The following is a 27252-nucleotide window of genomic DNA, read 5'->3' on the forward strand; positions in this document are numbered from 1 at the left end:
GAGTATCATCATTGGTAGCCGACAAGCCACTCCCTAGCAACCAAACAAAGTACCCTAGCAACCATTTTGCAAGATCTATATCTCTGCATCAGAACATCGTACAGACATGGGGGTTGTTTTATATTGTCAAGCAGCCTTTGGAGTAGCATCACTGGTAGCTGCCAAGCCAGTGCCTAGCAACCAAACAGTACCCTAGCAACCGTTTTGCAATATCTATATCTCTGCATCAGAACATTGTAAAGACATGGGGGTTGGTTTATATTGTCAAGCAGCCTTTGGAGTATCATCATTGGTAGCTGCCGAGCCACTCCCTAGCAACCAAACAGTACCCTAGCAACCGTTTTGCAAGATCTATATCTCTGCATCAGAACATCGTACAGACATGGGGGTTGGTTTATATTGTCAAGTAGCCTTTGGAGTATCATCATTGGTAGCTGCCGAGCCACTCCCTAGCAACCAAACAGTACCCTAGCAACCGTTTTGCAAGATCTATATCTCTGCATCAGAACATCATAAAGACATGGGGGTTGGTTTATATTGTCAAGCAGCCTTTGGAGTATCATCATTGGTAGCTGCTGAGCCACTCCCTAGCAACCAAACAGAGTACCCTAGCAACCGTTTTGCAAGATCTATATCTCTGCATCAAAACATCGTAGAGACATGGGGTTTGGTTTATATTGTCAAGCAGTCTTCGGAGTATTATCATTGGTAGCTGCCAAGCCACTCCCTAGCAACCAAACTGTACCCTAGCAACCGTTTTGCAAGATTTATATCTCTGCATCAAAACATCGTAGAGACATGGGGTTTGGTTTATATTGTCAAGCAATCTTTGGAGTATTATCATTGGTAGCTGCCATGCCACTCCCTAGCAACCAAACAGTACCCTAGCAACCGTTTTGTAAGATCTATATCTCTGCATCAGAACATTGTAGAGACATGGCGGTTGGCTCTTTTGACTCATGCTAGCAATCTCTACTTCCAACATGCTACACATGCTAGCAGTGAATAGCTACATGCTAATATCTATTAGCTAAGTGCTAAAGTAGGCTAAGAACATGCTAATAACTCTATAAAACTCCATAGTAACCATCTGTGACAACTATCTATCTATCTATCTATCTATCTATCTATCTATCTATCTATCTATCTATCTATCTATCTATCTATCTATCTATCTAAACTACTAAACTTAAACTTTCAAACTTCAAAGTTTCAAACTTCAAACTGAAAACTTCAAACTGAAAACTTCAAACTGAAAACTTTTAAAACTATTTAAAACTTTCTGGACTGGCTTTTTCAAGCCAACTTAAAGTTTGTCTTCAAACTTTTTTATCTAGTTTCAAATATAACTGCAATGGCCTTGAAGTGGACGTACAAAAAACTAAATACCATTTTATGTGTAAATCTTAAAGACTCAAAAATAATTCCAAAATCAATATTCAGTGAACAGACGGCAGAGTTGCTGCACAGGATGAATTACATCTTCAAATGTGGCTCAACATTAATAATATTCTCACGTAGGCCACGTATCAAAACCCTACAAAATCACACCATGTCAACATTGATGAAGAATAACCATGTTTTCTTAGATTTTATTCATTCTATGTACTGTTAATAAAAAAAAAAAAAAAAATTATATATATATATATATATATATATATAAATTAAAATATGACTGTGATTAAACAACTGAGATTTTTTAATGACAATCCATTTAATTTAGGAAATGAATCACATTTACAATTCAATATTACACAAATTACTACAAGTCTAATAATATTAATTGTTTTTTTTTTTAAAAGAGGGGAAAAACATTTTCTTGTGAACAGTGTTTATTATAAAAATGGCAGAGATTCCATGACAACAAAATTTCACTTGCAGTATCTGTCAGCCTTCATCTTTGCTCTCCTAAAAAAAATAAAAATAAAAAAATAAAAATTAATAAATGTAGAAATGTTAGCATATTCACAATGTTTCATACACCATCTTCTATAATAAATCATCCAATAGGGAATATCAACATGCCACCTTCTCTTCCATCTAAGGATGAGCTAAATTAGCAGGCTGTGCTCATTTATTATTCAGTATGAGGTTGTTCCTCCTGAAGTCTTACCTGTCTAGCAGTGCCTCGTGGAATTTTCCATCTGTTCTGGCTTTTTTCAGAGAACCGCTGTCTTCCTCATTCACCCTCAGCTTCCGATCCTGAAAACTCTGGAACTTCTTCCTGTAGGCAAACATTCACATAAACATTTTACTTTACTGAATGCTTAAATAAACAGCACAACTTCTGAATCTTACTGTAGGTAATAAATAGGCCTGTCTTTTTGTGCCATGTCATAATGATTTAATTCTGTTTTCTTGTTCATGTCACTTACAGTGTACGTGACATTATTGTATATAACAATATAACAATATAATAATATAATTATTATTTTATTACTTTGATGCTGTAAAAATTAAATATAATTTGAAGGAAGACTTTGATTATCCATCTTTATTTACAACAGTATTTTTTAATATTCTTTGGTAAAATGTGTTTAAAAATATAAACTGCACAATTATTGTGGTTATCTCAAATAATTGTGATTAGATAGAATAACCACGATTAGACAATCAATCAATAATCATGTCAGGCCTTGTAATAAATGCAAGCACTCACACATAGTTGACCTCACAGTTCTTGACATTACCCCTGTCTTCATCTGCAATGTCGTCTTTTCTCTTCTCCTCTCTTTCTGTGCATGAACGGATCTGTGGAGGACAGATAAGCATGAAAAATAATGTTGATCTTTATTCAAGGAAAACGTCAAATGTAATTTCACAGCAGTACTCGTGTGTTCAGATAAAATACATTGTCTGTGAATTAATATAGATAACAACAACAACAACAAAAATCAATTCATCCTGCTATTGGCTGAGTTCAGGAGAGCTTCACCTTGATCATCTCCTCATCTCCAGCTGTCTTGTTTTTAGCCACTATGTCTCCATCCTCACTGTACGAGATAAAACAACTGTTTGCAGCAAGCAAGGCCAATTTACCCTACGGAAAACAAGAAAAAACAAAAATAAATTAAATTATAAAAGCTGAATTCAAAACGTTTTAGCCAAATGTACCAATATTATTTTCAGTGTGACTGGTGAATTGATTTGACTGCCAGATTCACTCACATCCTGAAACACTGGTTCCCACTGCTCTCTGGAGCCGATGGCATCTGATCGACCAATCACAACACCGTCTGAGCTTATACCTAAATACTTCCCATAGCCTGACTTCAGCGCTATCCTAGAAACCAGCAAAACAGATGAGAAAAGTTAGTCACATCACATGATGGATTCAAAAATCATTTAATTACCTACAGAATACAGTGCCCTCCACTAATATTGGCACCCTTGGTAAACATGAGCAAAGGCGGCTGTGAAAATAAATCTGCATTGTTTATCCCTTTGATCTTTCATTCAAAAAAATTCTGCCTGGAAGAGAGGACGTGTGTCTAAATTGTTCTCATGCACGGTGGGGAGGAGCCAAAGACTCTCCAAAGATCACAGCTAGAGAACTGCAGAAATTAGTTGAGTCTCAGAAAGCCTAAAAAAATTATCAAAGAACCCCTACATCACCACACGTTGTTCAGGAGGGTTTCAAGAAAAATCCTCCTCACTCATCCATAAACAAACTCCAGCCTATTCAGTTGTCAGACAAGACTGAAACTTCAAATGGGACCGGCTTTTATGGTCAGATGAAACAAAATAGTTTTTTTTTTGCAGCAAACCCACCAGATGGGTTTGGTGCACAAAGGGATAAAAGTGTCCAAATATACTGAATCTTTAATGTTGTGGGCCTATTTTTTTGCTGAAGGTCCTGGACATCTTGTTCAGATACATGGATTCTAGCAAATACCAAAATATAAAAAATTCAAAACTGGACCTGACTGCTTCTGCTGGAAATCCAATAATGGGCTGTGGTTGGATCTTCCATCAGGACAATGATCCAAAACAAACATCAAAATCAATACAAAAATGTGTCACTGAGCACAAAATGAAGCTTTTGCCATGACCATCCCAGTCCCCTGACCTGAACCCTATAAAAGATGAGTGGGGTGAACTGAAGAGAAGAAGCACCAACATGGAGCTGGGAATCTGAAGGATCTCTTGTCAGGTGTTCTCCAAACTCATCAGGCATTATAGGTTTAGATATAGGTGAGCTGTTATCTTGGCAAAAGGATGTTGCAATAACTGGGTGCCAATAATTGTGGCCAACATGAACTAGAGAAAACATTTATTTCATAATGAGACCCCCCCCCCCCACTTTCCATTGTTTTACTTCAATAAAAAGTTAGAATATTAGAATTTTTTTGAATGAAAGATCAAAAGGGTAAAGATTGCAGATTTATTTTCACAGCCACCTTTGCTCGCATTTACCAAGGGTGCAAATATTAGTGGAGGGCACTGTAATACATGGTGCACATGATTATGCATTTAGAAGGTGCTGTTAGTGGTTGCAGCCTTTTTTTTTTTAAACTTCATGCACCCATCCCTACTCAGGACACCTAGTTATGGATATGCTCTTTACCTGGAGTCTGAGAGTCTGATGGCAGTGAACTGTTCAGGAGGATCTGGACCTTCATCCTCTGTAAACATAAGGCATATATATTTGTAAACTTGTATATACACACTCCCATTAAAAAGTTCAGAGTTGGTTAAAAAAAAAAAAAAAAAAAAAAATTGAGTTTTTGAAAGAAGTTTCTTATGCTCACAGGCTGTATTTATTTGATCAAAAATACAGTAAAAAGTAATATAGTGAAATATTATAAGTATTATTATTATTATCATAACAAATAAACTTCTATACTGGTAAATGGAAACTACAATTTTTATGCATTTCTATTTTTCGATTCTATGACTTTACAAAAGAGGAAGATGTCAAATTTGCCGTCACTCCCTAAGCCGTTCTATTAGAAAGCAGCATAGTTAGTTTTTAATGCCAAGGTAGTATAATACAAAGTATAGTTATAAATGTACATATAAATGTGCTGATTTGCTGCACAAGAAACATTTCTTCTTCTTATCAATGTTTAAAGCAGTTGTGAAGCTTAATATTTTTGTGGAAAATGATTTGTTTCCCAGTATTCTTTATGAATATAAGTTAAAACTACAGAACTTCTTTGTAACATTATACATGTCTTTACTGTCAATTTCAATAAAATTAAATGCATTCTTGCTGAATAAATTTTTTTTTTTTTTTTTTTTTTCTCTTTCATTAAAAAAATCTTACTGACCCCAGATTTCCATGGCATCAAATTTATGGCAAAATAATTATAATAACATGAAACAAAACTGAAAAGATCTGCTATAAGAATATCAAATACAAAGAAAGGCCTTGTAGATCTATAAACTACCTGACAATAATTTATTACACTGATGAGTCTAGCAGTATTTTAATAGTACTTTTTTCTTCAACCATGACTGCCTGAACAAAAGAGATCTGAAAGCTGATATTCTATTCCACCTGCTGTGGACATGATGAACTCATGCATTATCAAAGATACTGAATACTGCAAGAGCATTCCAGTGATGTGCTCCAAAAATGTGTGTGTGTGTGTGTGTGCGCGCATCTAGCAGATTTCTTGCCAAAGTGGGTGTCAACAACAGTTACAGTCATTCATTTCCTAATTTCAGGTCTCAACCACTAAATTAAATTGATTTTAGGGAGTGTGCACAAATTCAGTGGTGCTTCCAGAGTGATGTAGAGACTGATCCTTACAGCCAACGGTCAGCGAAAAGCAGAAAATGAAGCTGGAAAGAAAACAATCGTAAACAACTCCTGCTGGTGACTCAACTATGAAATTGCTCTGTGCTTTGCATGAACGGCTGCGGTAATAGCAACTGACGATCCCTAACATTATTCAGGTTTTTAAATCCCTCCATACTGAGAGCAACAGAGAAACAGCAGCACCTAGTCATCTCTACTTTTGAGACTTATTTGTTCTGCGCTATTAGAGGGACCTTTTCAATTTAAAAGGCAATATAAAAACCACACGGCATGGCGTAAAAAATATAGTGCAGTATAATTGCACAGAAAGAATTTCCTGTTGCCTGAAAAGACTGCAAATATATCATATATATAAGGTGTATTTTAAAACATTAAAATTCATCTATTTTAAAACATAAGCCTTAAAGGTGCTCTAAGTGATCCTGGGTGGAGTAACTTCCGGTTGACGTTCAAAGTGTTGTCAAACAAAACAGAGGCTAGCTAGACCCTCCCTCCTCCTCCTCCTCCTCCCCGCCGTGCTTCCTGAAACAGTCATGAACGCGCATTTAAAATGGAAGTAGCTTGCGTATTGACCACTGCTGTGGTACTACTTCACGCTCATTGTAAATTGATAATACGTTTTAATAAGAAGTCTAGATAAATTATAAAATAATCCACCCCCAAATCATTCTTGTCGGTTATTGGCTGGAGCGTGTTTATTATGTTTTGTGGTCCAGGCTGCACCAGTTTGTTTTTGTTGCCGTTTTTGGAGCTTGTGGCGACTACAGAGACCGCATTTTTTTTTTTACAGTGTGTTCAGAGGACAGGCAGCTAGCGGATAGTGAGGAGATGTTTGCTGTATGTGACAAAAAATGTTTTGGCCTAAAAACACATGACATCGCTGATGAACTGAGCTGGATGATGACATCACTGTTTACTCCAGTGCTGGTATAGACAAATTAACTAAATTAATAACTATTGTTTCTTACATCGGAATCAATCAATACTGAATTTACTTAAGATGGTTACCAGTTATCACTGTAAAGCTGCTTTGACACAATCTGCATTGTAAAACGCTCTATATAAATAAAGGTGACTTGACGAACATTTTTTGATCATGAGAATTTTTTCAAATATTTAGGAACATTTAAAATCATATTATATGATGTCATATTTTTTATTATTTAAATATGTTCCTTGAGATTCACTTATATTAATCAAAGTTTTTTTTTTTTTGCACAAAATAAGTCATATTTGCAAAAGATTATTATTATCTTCCCTCATTTTAACCCTCTGTCTGAACTGCTCTATTTTAGTGCTGCGGCTACTTTAAAGGTGCTAAAGAGGATCTTTTCGTCGACTGAGAAACCAAAGACTGTTACTGAGTTTTTGAAATGAGCGCATGCGTAAGAACAACCCCCCCTCCTTTGAAGGAACGCCTCCCAAAACTTATAAACAAGAGTATTGGAACACGAGTGTTTACCACCGGCATTCGCTGTATCGTGTTAGTGGATTCATTATGTCGGACTCACCGCAGATAATCTGCAGTTGTTACTCCTGTCTCCGGACAAAAACATTGCATGCGGCGCCTGTAGAGTGTGGAGAGTTACTGGAGCGCACAGCCGCGCTCGTCTCTCACAAGGAACGTCACGGCAGTGATTGACAAGCCAGAGGGCCAATCGTTTACGTGATGATCGCGTAAATGATTGGCTGATGTTTTTAAGGCCCTACCTCGTGCACAATTTATGTATATTAACATTTATTCCTTTCAGTGCACCTAATAAATAGTCTTTTATCAGTTAGTAAAGATAGTTTCAAGTAATATTGCAAAAATGTATAAAACAAAACATCCTCTTTAGCACCTTTAAGTCTTGCCAGTAAACAGCAATGAATTGAATTGATTTGATGTACTGTTACTTTGTAGAGGAATGAATACAAATACACATGTAACAAAGCTGATGCCACAAAAGTTCTCTGGATACAGATTTTTTGACTGTGGACATTCTTTGTAACCTTTTTTAAACCCTCTACAGCACAGCGTTGCCCTCAGGCAACGGAAAGTTTTCTTAAGCCCTATGTTTAGTAAATATTTTTTAAATGATTACAAGCAATTAGAAAGGTCGAGAAAGTACCAAAGAATAGTCCAGTAAGGTGTGGGAGTCACTATCAAGCACTATTTATAGGTGGGATGTCCTGTTCTGACACTTGGTCACAGGAGCACATGGTGTGAAAAGAAGGCAAGATTATTTGCTTTAGTTATCTTATTTAAAATGACATGAACTGTACATAAAAAATATATGTGTGTGTATGAAGGTGTAGAGAAGCCTTTTGTCAGGTTTTAAGTTTTATTTTGCATGATCAGAAATTCAGTTTTTCTTTTCGTTGCCTCAGGGCAACGTTGTGCGATAAGGGGTACTTTTCGAGGATGTTTTGGACAAAATTCCTCACACTGGCAATAATGTGTCACAAGAAGGGACGATGCAGGGTTCCTGGGTGTCCAGGAACACCCAAAGTGATGTGCAAAAATTGTAACATACACCCATTTCACAGCAGAGAAGAAGCGCTTTTTGAAGTTTAGTACGGAGTGAAATCTTATTACATGAAGTACATTATATGGCATGACACTACATGATACAAACCTATGCATGTATCAAATTCAATGTCTTTCAAGTGTTTTTCCCTTTTTACTTAATGATTTCTTAACATTTTTTAAAAAGTGAGCACTCTGAGTCTTATAATTTTCTTTATGATTCTGTACCATAGTACAGATATTTTTCATGTCGATATTTTGAAAAATAAGTTAAAACGCTGGAATGAAAAAAAAAAAATTGTCAAGTGAGCACTAGTAAGAAATATGTATAGATGTGTTTAATTTATTTCGAATTTTAATTTCTTAAATTATTTGAACATACAGTTATTTGTTTTACGATTCTGTGTCCAAAATCTAAACAAGACACAAAAAAGGAACTAGGAGAGTTTTATATAGCAAAACTGAGCTGCCCTGCAATTGCAACTTTTCATGAGTAGAATGAAGCAAACAGAATCACCACCTTTATGTGGAGCTCCTACAGTGAAGAGTCCAGTGTCCAGTGCATGAACATAAGAGTTGCTGTGCATCTCTATGGCCACTGTGCCTGTGATCTCTCCGAAACTCTTCACTGACCACCATCCTCCTGATGAGACACATTCAGAAACACACACAGGCTTATGACATGCACCAAACAAAGATAAAGCTGTGAGGCAGATCATACAACATTTACAAAGACATAAATTGCACTAGTCAAATTCTATAGTGAAAGCACATACCAACAACATCCAGCTTGTCCTCTTCATCGTCTCTTTTTCTCTTCTTGTCCTTCTTTTTCTTCTTTCTGCACAATACGAAAGTCGCAGGTCATTTATATTAGGAGAAATAATTGTGATATTAACAAAACTCTAACACAGCAAAGCTATTTACATCAATTAGAGCAATAACTGTAGAATAGATACATTTCGATGAACGCAACACAGAACGAAAGCCTTACTTCTTATCGTTTAACCCTTTTAGGACCAGCTTGGTGGACTTTACGCGTGAGTACTCCGTCATGATCTCACAAGGTTAAGGCAATTGAATTAAAGCGAACCTGTGGGATATCATACGTTGTTATTTACACCAGGAAAGAGTTTAGCAACAGCTCTGCGTGTATACGGTGGCCGAGAGGACACGCACTGAAGACGCGACTGTAATAAAGTGCGACATCTATCGGTCGGAGAACGCACTGCATGAGCTGTTCCTCTAGTTTGTTTGATGCTTTGTATTTATGATAACTTCAAACCCACATGCTAAAACAGTTATGGCTGTTTGGGGTGAGGATAGTTTTAACAGTTTATTAAAAATGTTACAACCTGAACCAACCCCTATCCACTGAGTCCAGTTATCAATCACATCCTCCGTTGAGGCACACTGTAAAAAAAATCCCGTTGTTTCTACGGAAAAATACCGGCAGCTGTGGTTACCAGAACAATACTGTAAAAATGACATCTAACCGTAAACATACTTACGGAGTTACATGTGAATTTTACATTTTAAATCTGTTAAATTTACGGTAAAATAACGTATTTCATTAACTGATATAATGTTAATTTACCAACCTAATGAAGTACTAATATCTGTTTTGTACCTTTATAATACACTGACAGTCACCAAACACAGTGGTGATGAGAGTCACATGATGAATCAAAGTTCATCACAAGCAGCTTTTCCACAAGCTGAGGAGGACAATACTAATATATAGAAGGTGCACACAGTGTCATTCACACACACACTAAACACCATCATGGTAACATGCATGAAATTTTAAAAATGCAATAAACATTAATTTAACAACATTAGATGTAACATAAAACCCTAATGTACATAACTGATTAGAAAAAAATGAGAAAAACTAAGAAGAAACAGAGTTATTTCAGCGAAAATATATCAAATGTGAAGTGTCACGCAGGGAATTGTGGGAATGTCAATATACGGTTTTTCACTGTAAATTTTACAATGAATTGTTATTTTTCACGTCCAAAAACTGTGAATTTAACGGTATTTTACCGTAAAATGACATTAAATGTACCGTTAGATCTATTACAGTTATTCACCGTATATAGTACAGAAACTTTCTGTAAACCAATCAACAGTTTTTCACCGCAGCATTTTTACAGTCTTTTACTGTTAAAATCACGGTCATTTTTTACAGTGCAGGACGATTTTTTTTTTTTTTTTTTTTGCGTATCTAGGGATTTATTCAGTAAATTTATTTCCATCATAGTTTATGTGCATGTCTTCTTACCAGTAAAATATCTGCCTCAATTAGCCTTTCGCCGAGCCCCGCCCCCCTTAGTTACTGTTGCTTTGTCCGACAAGCCGTGGCGCTGTCACTCCACACGCAGTGAAAAATACATCGCGGAACAAAGAGGATACTGACCACACATCGACAGACAAGACAGAGCAGGTTACTTATGATATTAACATAGTCCCAGCTTTCAAACCGTGTAGTTATTAAAGAAATCCAAACAATAAAAACCGTTTTGTTGCTCTTTAATGTGTCGTGACCATGGTCGTGACAGATTGCTGTAACGTTAGATCCCCAGCTCAACCGTTCGTAAAAACCGATCATCTCTTCCTATTAGTCCATGAACATGTTGTTTCAAATGCGGAAAGACGTCAACACACACCATTTTTCAAGTTTAACTCCACCGAGGTTAATCTTTTAACTACTGGCTGCTTTGTCGGACAAAATGGCGGATGCGGCGTTCTGATTGGTTAGATCGCTTGTCAATCAAACTCCCGGCGAAAGGTTTTTGTGCACATTATTAGAATTTATGTACATCTTGATTTTTGCATCCAGCATTTTTTATGCAGTATCTGAAAATTCACATAAAAATAGGTGGATCTTGGAAACATAGCTAATTTTTGTTTATGCAAAAATTGGATGGTGTGGGTGTTATTTCAGCAAATTACCTCTCAGTGTTGCATCTATCCCCTGCTAGTGTTACAACTCATCCCAGTAGTGGGGTATGTAACAACAGAACTCTTTGTATTTGATATTAAAGGATTAGTAAACTTTTAAATACAATTTTCCTGATAATTTACTCACCCCCATGTCATCCAAGATTTTCATGTCTTTCTTTCGTCAGTCGAAAAGAAATGAAGGTTTTTGATGAAAACATTCCAGGATTATTCTCCTTATAGTGGACTTCAGTGGCCTCCAGACGGTTGAAGGTCAAAATTACAGTTTCAGTACAGCTTCAAAGGGCTTCAAACAATACCGGACAAGGAATAAGGGTCTTATCTAGCGAAACGATTGGTCATTTTCGAAAAAAATACAACTCTATATGCTTTATAAACACAAATTATCGCTTTGCACGTGCTTCCGCTTTCCATATTCCTCAAAACGCTTACACCGTATGTTCTACGCCTTCCCTATTCTTCTTATGGAACAAAAACGAAACTGGCGCCGCATTCCTTCCGTAAGTAGAATAGGGAAGGCGTAGAACATACACCATTTTCCTACAGTGTTTCACCAAGCGCTCTGATTTCTGAAGATAGTATTTTGACAAAGACAGAATTAATGACAATACAGTATTTTTTAACTGAAATATGCAGTTCATTAATACTCAAAGGTGGACTATTCGAATTCAATAGCTGACCAACTACTAATATGTAGTTTTTTGGTCCCCATGAGGAAAAGAAAATCATATTTTATTAATATTAATTTGTGAAAAATGCAGAAAGTTTTCTGTTACAGGTTTAGGGGTAGGATACAGTTTTTTTACAATATAAAAATCATTCACGTCTATGGAATGTCCCCGTAAAACATAAAAACCCAACATTGTGTGTGTGTGTGTGTGTGTGTGTGTATGTGTGTGTGTGTGTGTGTGTGTGTGTGTGTGTGTGTGTGTGTGTGTGTGTGTGTGTGTGTGTGTGTGTGTTTGTGCGTGTCACGCTTATGTTGCTACTACCATGGTTTTAAATCACAGGGTGTGTTGGAAAGGATAGGTTATTGCCAGATTGGTTATCAGACTGAACAGAGAGAAAGAGAGAGAGAGAGAGAGAGAGAGTGTGTGGGTAAGAGAGAGAGAGAGGCCAAGGCAGTGTGTCTCCAGGCTCTTTTCTCTTCAGACACAGCGTCTACCATGAGTGAGCCACCATTTAAACCAAAATAGCTCTGAACATGGCAAAGCCCTCTTATTTAAAACCTCAGCAGACCACTGTAACAATGAAACACTGGAGTACACACACACACACACACACACACACACACACACACACACACACACACACACACACACACTTGTATATATGGTTTATGTGGAATCTCCATAGATGTAATGGTTTTTATACTGTACAAACTGTATATTCTATCCCCCTAACCTACCATCACAGAAAACTGTCTGCATTTTTTGAATTTCAAAAAAAAAAAAAAAAAAACACAGTTTAGTATGTTTTTTTTTTTAAGCCATTTGGTTTATGAGGAGACAGGAAGTTAACCATGTTTACAATGTAATACCCTTGTTATTATACAAATTTGTGTCCTCATAAACCATATATACAAGAACACACACAATATGGAGTCACTGCTGTGTAATTCATTTCAATTCATCCTTTTAAAGGTCTATTAAATCAATTGGTTCAAATCCGCTACACTGAGGATCAGCCTTCTGCTAATGATAATAATCATTAAAGGGTGGCCTGTTGAGGAACTGGTCAGAGCATGCAATAAATCATAGTGTGGCACTGCCAGGAAGTAAAATAAACAAGACAACGGCATTCTTTAAATGAAAACAAGTGAATGAGCTGAACAGGGTGACTGAAGGAACAGCACAGCGAACTTGCATGTGACAGACAGCTTAATTGATTCCAGACAGACACTGACACAGCACAGAGCTCCTAAAAAGTAATAATAATAAATGACCTGCTAAAAAAGTAAATGAACTCCAACTTTGTAGGGTTAGATGGAGGCTTTTACTTTAAATGCTAAATATTATGTGTATCAGTCGTATCAGATTCTAAAAGACCTGCAGTAGATACACTTAATCATAAGTGATAAGATGAAAGGAGCAGGACGGGCGGCTGTGGTGATGGGATTGTTTAATGAGATGTTTGTATCCATGTTCGGTGTCTTTCTCTTGTCCTTGTTGAAAGGCTTTTTGTCTCCATGTTCGGCCTGCCCCATTACCTCCGCCTCTCAAGTGGAATAGAGAATTTATCATCCTTAGCAAGCATCAACGTGGTATGAGACACAAAGCAATTGAGGATGGCGAGAAGGAAGAGAGAGGGAAAGATGGCTTAATGTATAGTTTAATGAGCTTAGTCTTTCATTTCCTCCCATGGTGCCAGTCATCAGTCAGGTGGTTGGCTATAGATAGTGAGTGGTCTGACTTTCAAACTAATATGAGCCATGATACTGTACCGACTGCAATGGAATGGCTGACTGTGTGTGATTGGAAACAAGTGCAAGCTTATAAACAATATTCTGTAATTCAGACCACCTCCTCACAGACCTTTTCCTTCCCTGTAATATATATACAAGATATATAAGATATAAATAAGATATAATGTTGATGTATGGTTTGTTAGGACAATATTTAGCTGAGATACAGCTATTTGAAAATCTGAAATCTGAGGGTGCAAAAAAATCTAAATATTGAGAAAATTGCCTTTAAAGTTGTCCAAATGAAGTCCTTAGCAATGCATATCCACTCACAAAAATACATGTTTGATATATTTACAGTAGGAAATTTACAAAATATCTTCATGGAACATGATCTTTACTTAATATCCTAATGATGTTGACATAAAAATCGATAATTTTTGACCCATATAATGTATTGTTGGCTATTGTTACAAATATACCCCTCAGACTTATGACTGGTTTTGTGGTCCAGGGTCACACATATGACATATCATTTATCATTTATCATCACATATCATTTATACTAGATTCCCTACATGTAAAGTAAAACATTTCAAAAGTTTTTTTTTTTTTTTTTTAATTTTGTTGATTAGAGCGTACAACTAATGAAAGTCCAAAATCCAGTATCTCAAAATATTAGAATATTTACATTTGAGTTTCATTAAATGACCATCCCTACAGTATAAATTCCGGGTATCTCTTGTTCTTTGAAACCACACTAATGGGGAAGACTGCTGACTTGGCAATGGTCCAGGAGACAATCATTGACACCCTCACAAAGAGAGTAAGTCACAGGTGGTCATTACTGAATGTGGTGGCTGTTTACAGAGTGATGTATCAAAGCATATTAAATGCAAAGTTGACTAGAAGGAAGAAATGGGGTAGGCAAAGGTGCACAAGCAACAGGGATGACCACAAGCTTGAGAATACTGTCAAGTAAAGCCGATTCAAACACTTGGGAGAGCTTCACAATGAGTCAAATGAAGCCAGAGTCAGTACATCAAGAGTCACCACACTCAGACATCTTCAGAAAAGGACTACCAAGCCACTTCTGAAACAGAAACAACATCAGAAGCATCTTACCTGGGCTAAGGAGAAAAAGAACTGGACAGTGAACAATGGTCAAAAGTCATCTTTTCAGATAAAAGTAAATTTTGCATTTCCTGTTGAAATCATGGTCCCAGAGTCTGAAGGAAGACTGGAGAGGCACAAAATCCAAGCTGCTTGAAGTCTAGTGGGAACTTTCTGAAGTTAGTAATGATTTGGGGGGCCGTGACATCTGCTGGTGTTGGTCCATTGTGTTTTATCAAGTGCAAAGTCAATGCAGCCATCTTCCAGGAGATTTTGGAGCACTTTATGCTTCTATCTGCTGACAAGCTTTATGGAGATGCTGATTTCCTTTTCCAGCAGGACTTTAGCACCTGCCCACAGTGCAAAAACCACTTCCAAGTGGTTTGCTGACCATGATATTACTGTGCTTTATTGGCCAGCCAACATGCCTGACCCCTGAATCTATGAGATATTTTCAAGAGAAAGATGAGAAACAGTCGATCCAACAATATACAGATGATCTGAAGGCTCAAATAGTGCCTCAGCAGTGCCACAGGCTGATCACTTCCATGCCATACTTCACTGATGCTGTAATTTGTGCCAGAGCAAGTAATTTGCTGTAATATGTGCTGCTGACCAAGTATTGAGTGTACAAATGAACATACTTTAAAGAACTTGAACTTTTCTGTTTTGAAAATCCATTTTTTGATTGATCTTAGGAATATTCTAATATTTTGAGATACTGGATTTTGGACTTTCATGAGCTGTACGCTCTAATCATCAAAATTTTAAATAAAAACTTTTGAAATGATTTACTTTACATGTAGGGAATCTAGAATATGAAAGTTTCATTTTTAAAAATAATTTACAATAAAAAAATGTGCTTTTTCATGATATTCTAATTATATGACCAGCACCTGTATATATATATATATATATATATATATATATATATATATATTGTAACACAGTTCGTAAGTATGGGAAGAAGGAGGCGGGAACCGGTGAATGTTAAACAAAACTTTAATTCAAAATAAACAAATACAAAATTAAAGTAATACCGGCTGACCCTCGCGGACGTCTGCCGTCCACACAAATGTAATAAAACATAAAATAAAGTCCAGGCCTGGTCCTTTCTCGTCCTTCACTGTCATCGCTCCTCCTTTTATGCTTCCGGAGCTCCTCCGTTCACGGCTCTCGCTCGGCCTGCTCGTCACATATATACATACATATATATATATATATATATATATATATATATATATATAAACAAACAAACAAACATACATACATACACTGTATTTCAATATATCAGTCATGATGTTTAGGGCTCATGTGATTGGCTCAAAACTACCCGGCTGCATAACTGAGTGCCCATGAGCAAACATGGCAGATTTCATATTGAATACTTCCGGGCATTTGGGAATGTGTGACTGATGAACTTCAAGGCTGAATGAATTCAGATGAGCCTAATGCAATTAAACACACACATAAAAATGCCAATGTTAGTGAGAAAATGCATTTAATCGTTGGCATGAATATATACTCTGAAGCCAGCTGTTATTTTTAGCCAGAATGCAAGGCAGCTAATTCACAGATGTTGAGTTTGGAAGCAGCTTCCACTCACGACTAAAAACAAAAATTAAGATCAAAACGTGACTTGTTTATGAGCCAGCACAGGCTGTTTCTTGCTCTGGCCGGGGAAACAGTTAGGGACCGAGCTAAATTTAATTTGGTGTTACAATGAATTTGGCTGAACAATGTTATTTTACAGAATGGAAGCAAATGAAACATCCCTGCTGCTCTAATCTTTACATGCAACTTGGTGTAGTTACAACACATCATGTAGACATAATAAATAGCCAGTCAATTTAATTTAATTTACATATATGCATTTGGCAGACACTTTTTTTCCAAAGCAACCTATTTTTTTTAATCCTTGCATGTCTCACTTTTTTCTGTTTATGGTGAAGCAGTGTTACAGCAAAAGTCCGTGGCTGCTTGTACTGTAAAATTGTCTGCAGAGACACAGTAGTGTTGAAAAGATAACGTCATCCCCGTAAGGTGTTACAAAGAAAATTGCAGACAGGCTCCAAAGGGAACGGTGTGTTCTGATATTTGACAGTGACTGACAGAGGAAATAAGGGGGAGGGGGTGTACACACAGGACCGGAGAATGCAGCTGCTAATGGGACCGCTGCAGCACCTCCGCGTCGCAGATAATAAGTGATTTTTGGGCTGGCAAGCAGGAACTGCTCAGCAGCTCAGGGTCTTTGTGTCTATCGCAGGGCTGCTGTGTTAATGAAAAATGATTTAAGCTGAAGAAGAGTGATTGACGGTGAAGAGCAGGTGGTCTGGAGACTCTCAACACAGAGGTGTGAACTTGTAAATATCATAACACAGGCCTTCCATCCACCTTTGGCTGCTTTTCTGGATGTCAGTCTCCCTCTTGTCACCTTATACACCAGATACAATCTTTCGAAGGCCTTGCATCGATGTGTACATCGACTCATGAGAGCCTCAGCTCCATGTAACTGAATCTCTAGAGTGCCCTCAGGCCAAATCCAGGATATGATGTCACATTTTGCGAGGTCAACAAGTCCTCTCTCATTACACTGACCCAGTGATTGAGCTGTGGGTGGAAGCCATCAGGAGGTGAGCTATGGTTCTAGATCTTGCTGACAAGTAATGATTCAAATAAGAAGTCAGCTGCAGAAAAATGCACATTTGGGGTTTTACACCAAGCAGCTCAAATAAAACACAAGAATCTACAGTAAGAAATATTTCCCACGTGTTTCGAAAAATAGCGCATTCTGTTTGCTTTGTTGAAATAAGGCCAGTTTGAGATCAGGTAGCAAGAGAGCTTGAAAAATCTACTCTTTGACTCATGGGAAAGCCTTACCAGTTTGGGTTTTGGTAACAGAGTTGTTTGGACAATAGCTTCAGGCACAAGAAACTGGACTGAAAAGCTCTATATCGAAGTGTAGAAGACCTTTGAGAGACTCTCTAGCTGAATTTTCTCTTCTGTCATGGGTCTCTATCAAACAGACTACAAGCTAGAGTCACTTTAGGGCTCAGCCAATTTCTCACTGTGATTTGGAGGGGAAGAGATCACAGCATGAATAACTAGCCGTGAAATTTCCCTCTTAACACTTCGGGAGGAGGTAACAGACCAGGTTTCTCCGGCCCCATCCTCTCTATTCTAATTTCCTTCTCTCATGTTTCCTCTAACAAGAGGATTTTTCAGCCCTTCCTTCATGAGGTGCAGAGAACATAAACTATATAGCCTACCTTCTGATAAGTTCCTTTTTAGTTGTGACAGGAACATACACAAAATATCTTACTTCTAACACAGCTTTGGTCAGAAAAGAAAATCTAAACATTTACTGGGTGGGGTGGTGCACAAATCATAAAATCATGGTAATCAAATAATTTATTCCCATCCCAAAATGCAGGGTAGAGTTAATAAATGTTGAATTATACACTCAGACTCTTTTTAGAGGTTAAAGTACCACAAGTCTCCTTATAATTACAAGTTATCAGCAGTGGCCAAACCCATCATTTTAAAGATCCACAAAAATGCACTCGCTCTTAAACTGTTCTGTGTGTTTATCATTGACTGCTTCCCTCTGGCTCACACATACACAAGACATTTTGCATAAAAAAATCTGTTAAAGGATCTCTGTCATTAACAAAGTGACAGACTCAGTCGCAGATGAGGTCACAAGTTTGACTGACAGATTCCACTTTCCTTGCAAGTCTCATTAACATGTTAAGTTGTAAGATACATACACACCAAAACAAGCACACGACATTGCACAGACTCCACTGTGACTGTGACAATATGTGTGATTGACAGGTGTTAACTATAATCTTGTGATGCTTGTTTACAAATTAAAAGTACTTTATTATTCTTTTTTTTTTTTAAATTCCAATATTTTAAATGCAACATTGCCAAATTATTAATATACACTAATAAAATGAATTAAAAAATAATAACACGAAATAAACTACATTTATAAAGTCTTTGAAATGTATTGTAGTCCCTGGTGTGTGAAGTAATAGGGTTTCAGTAGGCAAAATAAAATAAAATAAAATAAAATAAAATAAAATAAAATAAAATAAAATAAAATAATAAAAAGTATGTTGTTTGTCTTTAAAAGGGTATTCAGAAGTCATTGGCGGATGGAGTTATTGATGACCTTTATTGGGTGATATGATTTTGATTGCTAAAAATTGCTAAAATCTCCACTGTAGTAAATGTGTAGTATGTGTAAATATGTGCAGTTTGGAGCTGAAATGATTGACAGGCTACAACTCGCGCATGATTATCAAAACGGTGATTGCTTTCTGAGGTTGTAGAGCTCAACTATGAGTTTTTCTGCAACCTCCCTCAAAAACACCTGCATTTGATCTTTTTAAACTATTTTAGAAAACAAGAAATGAGCTTTGAAAGTTTTTCAAAGTATCTCACTTTTTGTATTATGAAATTTATAGCAGTAAAGGAGAAAGTGTGCCTCTGTCTCAACCTCTCCAGTCTCACACTGAGACTGCTTCTTCTTTGGGAAGCTAAGTTTGTCTAGTTGTGTCTCTCTGTACTAGTTCTGGTGGTGACAGAGCAAAGCACACACTCACTCAGAGCACAGCTCTTATTGTGTCATCAAGCACATGGGAGTTTGCATTATGAATCACATCTGTCTTCTTGCCTACAGCACTCAATCTCTGTGAAGTGAATCTCAGTGAGCCTGTAGGGGGCAGTATGTACTTGCATATGGCATTGCCGGAGCGTTCACTTGTTCGGTAATGCACTGGGATTTGCAACACTGCAATATTGAGCAATATTACATCCATGTGCCATCTTGCACATCATTAATATATGTCCCACTCTTCGATCATTAATTTTCTATGATAACTACAGCATAGCAGATATTGTTTTTATGATTATCTTGGGTAGTCTCACAATAAATAGTAATAAGCAGTATGTTCAACCTCACTTTCAGCCATTTGTCACACTTAGCCATAACCAAATGCAGCAAGTCATCAGATATGAAACTGTGCTGAATGCGGCTACCTAAACTCGCTAAAAGAAAATATATATTTTTTCATGGTTCTGTTGTTGGAAGCATGACAAATTACATGTATACAATATGTAATTTGCCATGCTTCCAACAACAGAACCATGAAAAAAAAAAAAAAAAAGTCTTGTTTATATACAGGCAGCCTATCTCTTCATGGATTTCAGCAGTTAGTTGGGAAAAAAGAGTTGGAGAGACCTGTACTGGTCAAAGTGCAATAACAAGGTGTTTCAATGTACTGCTAGTGCCCTAGTTATTGAATACCCAGGTGATATGGAAACAGTGATTTGCATTATTGAAAAAATGCAGAGGTGAGAGGGTTTCGGAGGAGGTTGCTGAGTTCAGCAGCAGTACTTTGTTGTACTAATGCAGTTTCTTGTTTATTTCAGTACATTATGTTAACAAAACACTTTTGGAGTGCTTTTGATGCACTTGAATATTGACAATCATGCAGCGTGAAACTCTTGATAACTTCAATGAATACTTGAATGAAATCTGAATAAAAACAATGCTTTGACCAAGTGCTTAAAGGGACAGTTCACCAAAAAAATGAAAATGCTGTCATCATTTGCTCACCTCTGTGGAACACAAAAGGGTGAAGATGCATGAAAACACTTTGATTTGATGTCAGTGATGCTAAATGTGTTGTTTAAATATGCAGAAGTGAAAATGAGATTGGAGGGCTCCAGCAGAGCTGCCAGGAGGATTAATTAGTTAGGAAGAATTTGGAATTTCGGATGCAGACATTTGTCCCCTTTCCCTACCTAAATGGTAAACGGAAGCTCAACCCCTATAGTACTTGCTTGACGTGTGAGAACAAAGCTCATATGTTCTCGAGCCTGAGACAAGCACGTTTCAGCTTCTGTTTACCATCTGATGAAGTCTGGTGAGTAAAAGTCTAAATTAAATCTGTTCATCATATAAAACAATCATGTCTCTTCAGGAGACTTGGATTCAACCATGCAATTCATATATATTCTTTTACGATGCACTGTAAAAAAAATCCCAGTAAAATTTACGGTAAAAAACCGGCAGCTGTGGTTGCCAGAACTTTACCGTAAAAAATACAGTAGCAACGTAAAAAAAAAACTGTTAAATTTACGGTAAAATAACGTATTTCATTAACTGATATAATGTTAATTTACCAATCTAATGAAGTACTAATATCTGTTTTGTACCTTTATAATACACTGACAGTCACCAAACACAGTGGTGATAAGAGTCACATGATGAATCAAAGTTCATCACAAGCAGCTTTTCCACAAGCTGAGGAGGACAATACTAATATATAGAAGGTGCACACAGTGTCATTCACACACACACTAAACACCATCATGGTAACATGCATGAAATTTTAAAAATGCAATAAACATTAATTTAACAACATTAGATGTAACATAAAACCCTAATGTACATAACTGATTAGAAAAAAAAAATGAGAAAAACTTAGAAGAAACAGAGTTATTTCAACGAAAATATATCAAATGTGAAGTGTCACGCAGGGAATTGTGGGAATGTCAATGTACGGTTTTCCCTGTAAATTTTACAATGAATTGTTATTTTTTACTTCCAAAAACTGTGAATTTAACAGTATTTTACTGTAAAATTACATTAAATGTACCATTAGATCTATTACAGTTATTCACCGTATATATTACGGAAACTTTCTGTAAACCAATTAACGTTTTTTCACCGCAGCATTTTTACAGTCTTTTACTGTTAAAATCACGGTCATTTTTTACAGTGTGTCTTTAATTTTTAGAAGCATCAACATTTTGGGGAAATTGACTTTCAATCGAGGGAGCAGTTTCATTAAAATTTTCTTCAGTTGTGTTTCAAAGATGAATGAAAATTTTATGGGTTGGAACAAAATGAGGGTGAAATGAGAATAAATGATGACTAACCCTTTAAAGTTGCCCTAGAACGTTCTTTCACAAGATGTAATATAAGTCTAAGGTGTCCCCTGAATGTGTCTGTGAAGTTTCAGCTCAAAATACCCCATAGTACCCCCCTAATTTGGGGCATCATTAACTATACACTGATTCAGGCTGCAGCCCCTTTAAATCTCGCGCTCCCTGCCCCCAAGCTCGCGACTATAAAACAGTTAATAAACAAAGTTCACACAGCTAATATAACCCTCAAATGGATCTTTACAAAATGTTCGTCATGCATACTGCATGTACGCGTCGGATCATGTGAGAATAGTATTTATTTTGATGTTTACATTGATTCTGAATGAGTTTGAGGCTACGCTCTGTGGCTAACGGCTAATGCTACACTGTTGGAGAGATTTATAAAGAATGAAGTTGTGTTTATGAATTATACAGACTGCAAGTGTTTTAAAAATGAAAATAGTGACCGCTCTTGTCTCCGTGAATACAGTAAGAAACGATGGTAACTTTAAACACATTTAACAGTACATTAGCAACATGCTAACAAAACATTTAGAAACACAATTTACAAATATCACTAAAAATATCATGTTATCATGGATCATGTCAGTTATTATTGCTCCATCTGCCATTTTTCGCTGTTGTCCTTGCTTGCTTACCTAGTCTGTTGATTCAGCTGTGCACAGATCCAGATGTTAATACTGCCTGCCCTTGTTTAATGGCTTGAACATGAGCTGGCGTATGCAAATATTGGGGGCGTACATATTAATGATCCCGACTGTTACGTAACAGTCGGTGTTATGTTGAGATTCGCCTGTTCTTCGGAGGTCTTTTAAACAAAAGAGATTTACATAAGAAGGAGGAAACAATGGAGTTTGAGACTTACTGTATATCATTTCCATGTACTGAACTCTTGTTATTTAACTATGCCAAGGTAAATTCAATGAGCATTTTTATCAAGCTTGTATGTTTAGGTTCAGTAATTTCACTTAAATGGCAATTAATAGGTCCTTTTCATTGCCATTAAAGTGAAATAACTGAACCTAAACATACAAGCTTGATAAAAATGCTAATTTTATAAGAAAATTTCAGACGGCACTTAGAGGCTTACTTTATGTATTTAATCTCACTTTATTAACCATAACCTTTATTTCTTTGCTGCTGACCTTCAATGATCCAATTCAACCATACTAACAAGCAAAAATGACTTTAGATAAACATCAAATTTCTGATAATCCTGAAGCTTATTCTTTTTACTTTTGGTGTGAAAGGGCCTTAACATTTGCCAAAAAATAGAACTTTTTTGTTGTTGTTAAAAAACAAACAAGCAAGCTCACCCCAGGTTAAAAAAAGTAATGCAAAAGTAATGTGCTGCATTACTTTCCATAAAAAGTAACTAAGTAACTCAATTAGTTACTTTTTTTAGGGATTAACACAATATTGTAATGCATTATTTTTAAAAGTAACTTTCCCTAACACTGGTCATTTGGACCCTTTTTATGGTGCTTTTTAGAGCTTGGCAATCATCATCTGTTGTTGTATGGAAAAGAGCAGCGAGAACATTCTCTAAAGCTTATTTTTTTGGTACTAAACTTTTACTATATAAACATTTTAAAATAAACAGCTCGGTCCTTTAGTGAGAAACGAAACAAGATAGGAGATGTGACCTGGTCATATTCCTTATATGAGGGACAAAGGTTTCAAAAAGAGGGCAAAAACTGAAAAAGACAGAAAGATTGAGGTAGCAAGCCAATAAATGCAAGTGAAAGGGTCCAAGCACATAAAAGAGAGAGAGAAGATGTTCAATAATTGACAACCTGTGTATTTTTAACACTCTCCCCATTCATTAAAGATGCTGTTGGATGAGAGTCACAGCTACTCCAGTTGCTCAGGGACTGACAGGCTGTAAATCATTCAGCGCCACCACGTGTGCTACTGCTCTTCACTCGCACTAACCAGCGGGGACCACTGCCTCACAGTGAGACTCTGTGATTTCAGCACCAAGCTAACACTAATGTTAATATTTGGGTGGTTGCGCTTCACCTTCACCAACCAGCAGGGGCCACTCCTTCATAGAGCTCATGCTATTCTCTGGAGATGAGTCTGATTTGTTTCAATAGCAATATTACAGTTTTTTCCAATTGCTAACACACTAAAATGACATGCACAGCACAATTATTTAAACTGACACACAGAGAGCAAAACTTCTTCTCAAGTCTCCAAAAGTCTAAACACCTTTTCTGTTTTACACACATTTTGCATTTCAAAATAGCACTTTTTAAATTCACTAAATACAGTTCTCTGCATAAGACACAACAATCTGACATAAAGTCACATGTTTGCCATTTCAAAACACTGCCATTCAAAATGACACTACATGAGCTAATTGGCCAATTACATGTGCCACCTGGCCAAACACCTCAGTGGTTAATTGTTAACACTTCAATCAGGATGTAAGCACTATGGAAAGACCACAGGTGAGAACCTTTTTTTTTTACAACAACAATGGAAGACATTGCAGAGAGAGGAAGAGGAAGAGGAAGAGGAAGAGGGAGGTTGAGAATAAGAGGGGGAGGAAGAGTGAAAGGTAACGGTAGAGCAGGTAGAGGAGTTCATGGCCAAAGAAGACAAACACTTTCAAATGAAATCAGAGCAACCTTAGTAGATCATGTCATCAACCATGGGTTGACAATGCGTGAGGCTGGACAGACTTGAGCCGTTTTACTGTCGCCTCTGTCATCCGGACCTTTAGACTGGAGAACAGGTATGTAACCAAAATTTCATGTAGTACACATGTAGTATACCCCATGTCATAGTGTATCAGTTGGGTGACACCTGTTTACTTAGTGTATGACATCAGCCATTCATGAACTGTACAAGTTTCCTGTACAATGTACTCTACTGTGGGGGAAAATATTTAGGCTGCATTGTCCAAGCCCTATATATATTATTTTATTTTTTCTAAAGGACTGAGAGACGACACCATGGTGGAGGAAGGGGCCAAATGTTCACCGGGGTACAGGAAGCTGCCATTGTAAACTTGGTTTTGGAAAATAATGAAATCAGATTACGAGAAATTCAAAGCCACATCATCCAAGACAACACCTTATTCAACAACATTCAACGAGTTAGTCTGTCCACATTGGCTCGCATTCTCAAGCGAAACCAAATCAGAATGAAACAACTTTATAAGGTGCCGTTTGAGAGAAACTCTCAAAGAAACAAAGAGTTCAGACGAGCATATGTGGATGTAAGTACTATATTGACTGCAGTACACTACACACAACATTGTTTCCCAGTGTACTGGATAACACCATATTGAGTGATTTTTGTTCTTTGTTTTCAGGGAGTAGTGGAAATGGATGCTCATGCAATCCCACATGAGTTCATCTTTATAGATGAGGCTGGGTTCAACCTAGCAAAGACCAGAAGAAGGGGGAGAAACCTCATTGGCCACAGAGCCATTATAGATGTTCCTGGCCAACGTGGTGGGAACATCACAATGTGCGCTGCCATCTCCAATATGCATGGTGTCCTCCACCGTCATGCCAAACTTGGACCATACAACACAGCCCATATTCTCACATTTCTGGACAGACTTCACAACATTCTCATACCACCAGAGCGTATGAATGATGCAGACCATCAAAGAAACCGGTACGTTGTAGTATGGGACAACGTGAGCTTTCATCGTGCAGCCCCAGTCCAAAACTGGTTTGCTGACCACCCAACATTTCTCGTGCAATACCTCCCACCATACTCACCATTTCTGAACCCCATAGAAGAATTCTTTTCGGCATGGCGGTGGAAGGTATACGACCGGCAGCCCTTTGTGCGCATGCCTCTTGTGCAGGCCATGGAAGAGGCATGTGATGAGATTGATGTGGGTGCAATTCAGGGATGGATAAGGCACTCAAGGCGCTTCTTCCCTCGATGTCTGGCAAGGGAAGATATTGCCTGTGATGTTGACGAGGCGTTGTGGCCAGACCCGGCTGTGCGGCAAGATGCTGCCTAATTATTTTTCTTGCCTTTTTTTTTTTTTTTTTTTTTTTTTTTTTTTTTTACTGTAATATATTTTTTTTCAGAAATTTTCTTTTTCCGTTTACTTTTTTTGTAAGAATATTTTTGTTCAGTCCCATGTAAATATATCTGCTGTGCTTATGTTGTACTGACTTGTTTACTGTAGTGAAGGAAAAAAAATAAAAATGTTGCAACAGCATGTGTGTGTATCTGCAAATATTTCTGTGCATGTGAACAATCTGATACATATTTTAGTATTATGGCAAAGCATACTAAAGATGGGGGTGCTTTTCATTATGCCCAACAGTGTGTAGGTGGTTAGGCAAAAATCTGGTAATATGAATGAAGTGTGTGCCATTTCATGCAAAAGTTTGATTTTGATAATGTTATGTGTAGTTTCGGTTGCAGTGCTTCATTTTGCAGGATATATGAGGTATTTTGCAGTTTGGGTGTGTGGTTTTGTGAATTGTGTTAAGTGTTTTGATAAAACCAGACTAGTTTGAAAAATTGTGTGTTAGCAATTGGAAAAAACTGTAAGATGCATAGAATACGGTATGTAGATTAAAATATGTCAAAACAAACTGGAAAGACACACAGTTACAAAACAGCAAGTGTTTCCTGCAGTGCTTTTCAGCATGCAGCACAACCTGTGTAGTCCGATTCGAGAACAAAGACTCTTATGAGCTTGTTATTATAAATAATCATTTAAAAAAGACTCAGTATGAATCAGTATCTTGCACTCAAGGCTTCACTTCACTAAAACTCTCAGAATCAGTTAGAACGGCTACTGAATACGACCACAATTTTCGTGTCAATGAACCATTACTCAAAATATTCATTTAGGCTGCTCTCACTTAATGTGCCATCTGTACACCTCATAGTCATGCCTTTGAAATAATCAGTAAATGTACATAATTACACCAGTTGCAGGTATTTTGTTTAGTTTTTTTTTTTTTTTCTCTCACATTTTTAATGAAGTTTCACAGAATTTCATATTCACCTGGCCCTAAATGTGTCGAACTGCAGTTGGTCATTTACATGTCAGTCAGATGAGTTTTCCTGTCTCATATGCTGATTCTTTGGCAGAATAAACAGCAATATGGACTAGACTTCTTAATGCTGTTAGTCTACAATATGGCTATGGAAGCCTAATGAAAATAAATCAGAATCACTACCAGAATCACTATAACAATCAGTACTACTGTATGAACCATTAAATACGAGATGAGACAGTATATTGCCTTATCAATGCATGTTTGGTTTATGTGAGATAGTGGCCCAATAGAAAAATAAAAAGTTGTAAAATGTCCCCAGAATGTCTCATTGGGACCTTGTTTCCATCATAATAATAGACAGGACAGTGCCTGAACCATCTGGCTTACCCACTCGTGCCTACTCAATTCTGGCATTTCCCTGGCACTGAGGTGTTTGTGATTTAGCAGAGCACCTCAGCTGAGACTGGACTGGTCATTGTTAATCTGCTGTTAAAGCTGAGAACAGTACATCTCTAGAGGGAATGGCAGCAAC

General features: G+C 37.1%; 2 protein-coding genes across 3 annotated transcripts; one reads left to right on the plus strand and one right to left on the minus strand.

Annotated features, from left to right (window-relative positions):
* Window positions 1-1695: 1695 nt before the first annotated feature.
* On the minus strand, window positions 1696-9445 carry frg1 (FSHD region gene 1). The gene is made up of 9 exons (XM_067403732.1): window positions 9271-9445; window positions 9053-9117; window positions 8797-8919; window positions 4568-4625; window positions 3169-3283; window positions 2936-3040; window positions 2660-2751; window positions 2114-2224; window positions 1696-1908 (listed from the first exon to the last, which is right to left on the minus strand). The coding sequence occupies exons 1-9, from the start codon at window positions 9330-9332 to the stop codon at window positions 1872-1874; spliced, it is 768 nt and encodes a 255-aa protein (XP_067259833.1). The 5' UTR covers window positions 9333-9445; the 3' UTR covers window positions 1696-1871.
* Window positions 9446-23893: 14448 nt separating this feature from the next.
* On the plus strand, window positions 23894-26224 carry LOC137032951 (uncharacterized). 2 transcript variants are annotated; one of them, XM_067404999.1, is made up of 3 exons: window positions 23894-24469; window positions 24673-24955; window positions 25052-26224. In XM_067404999.1, exons 2-3 carry the CDS (start codon window positions 24710-24712, stop codon window positions 25718-25720), a joined length of 915 nt encoding a protein of 304 aa, XP_067261100.1. In that variant the 5' UTR covers window positions 23894-24469; window positions 24673-24709; the 3' UTR covers window positions 25721-26224. The 2 variants fall into 2 exon arrangements, with proteins under 2 accessions (XP_067261100.1, XP_067261099.1); XM_067404998.1 differs by having other exon boundaries at window positions 23894-24955.
* Window positions 26225-27252: the final 1028 nt, after the last annotated feature.

This window comes from Chanodichthys erythropterus, chromosome 12 (genome assembly GCF_024489055.1).
Source record: "Chanodichthys erythropterus isolate Z2021 chromosome 12, ASM2448905v1, whole genome shotgun sequence".
Lineage (NCBI taxonomy): Eukaryota > Metazoa > Chordata > Actinopteri > Cypriniformes > Xenocyprididae > Chanodichthys > Chanodichthys erythropterus.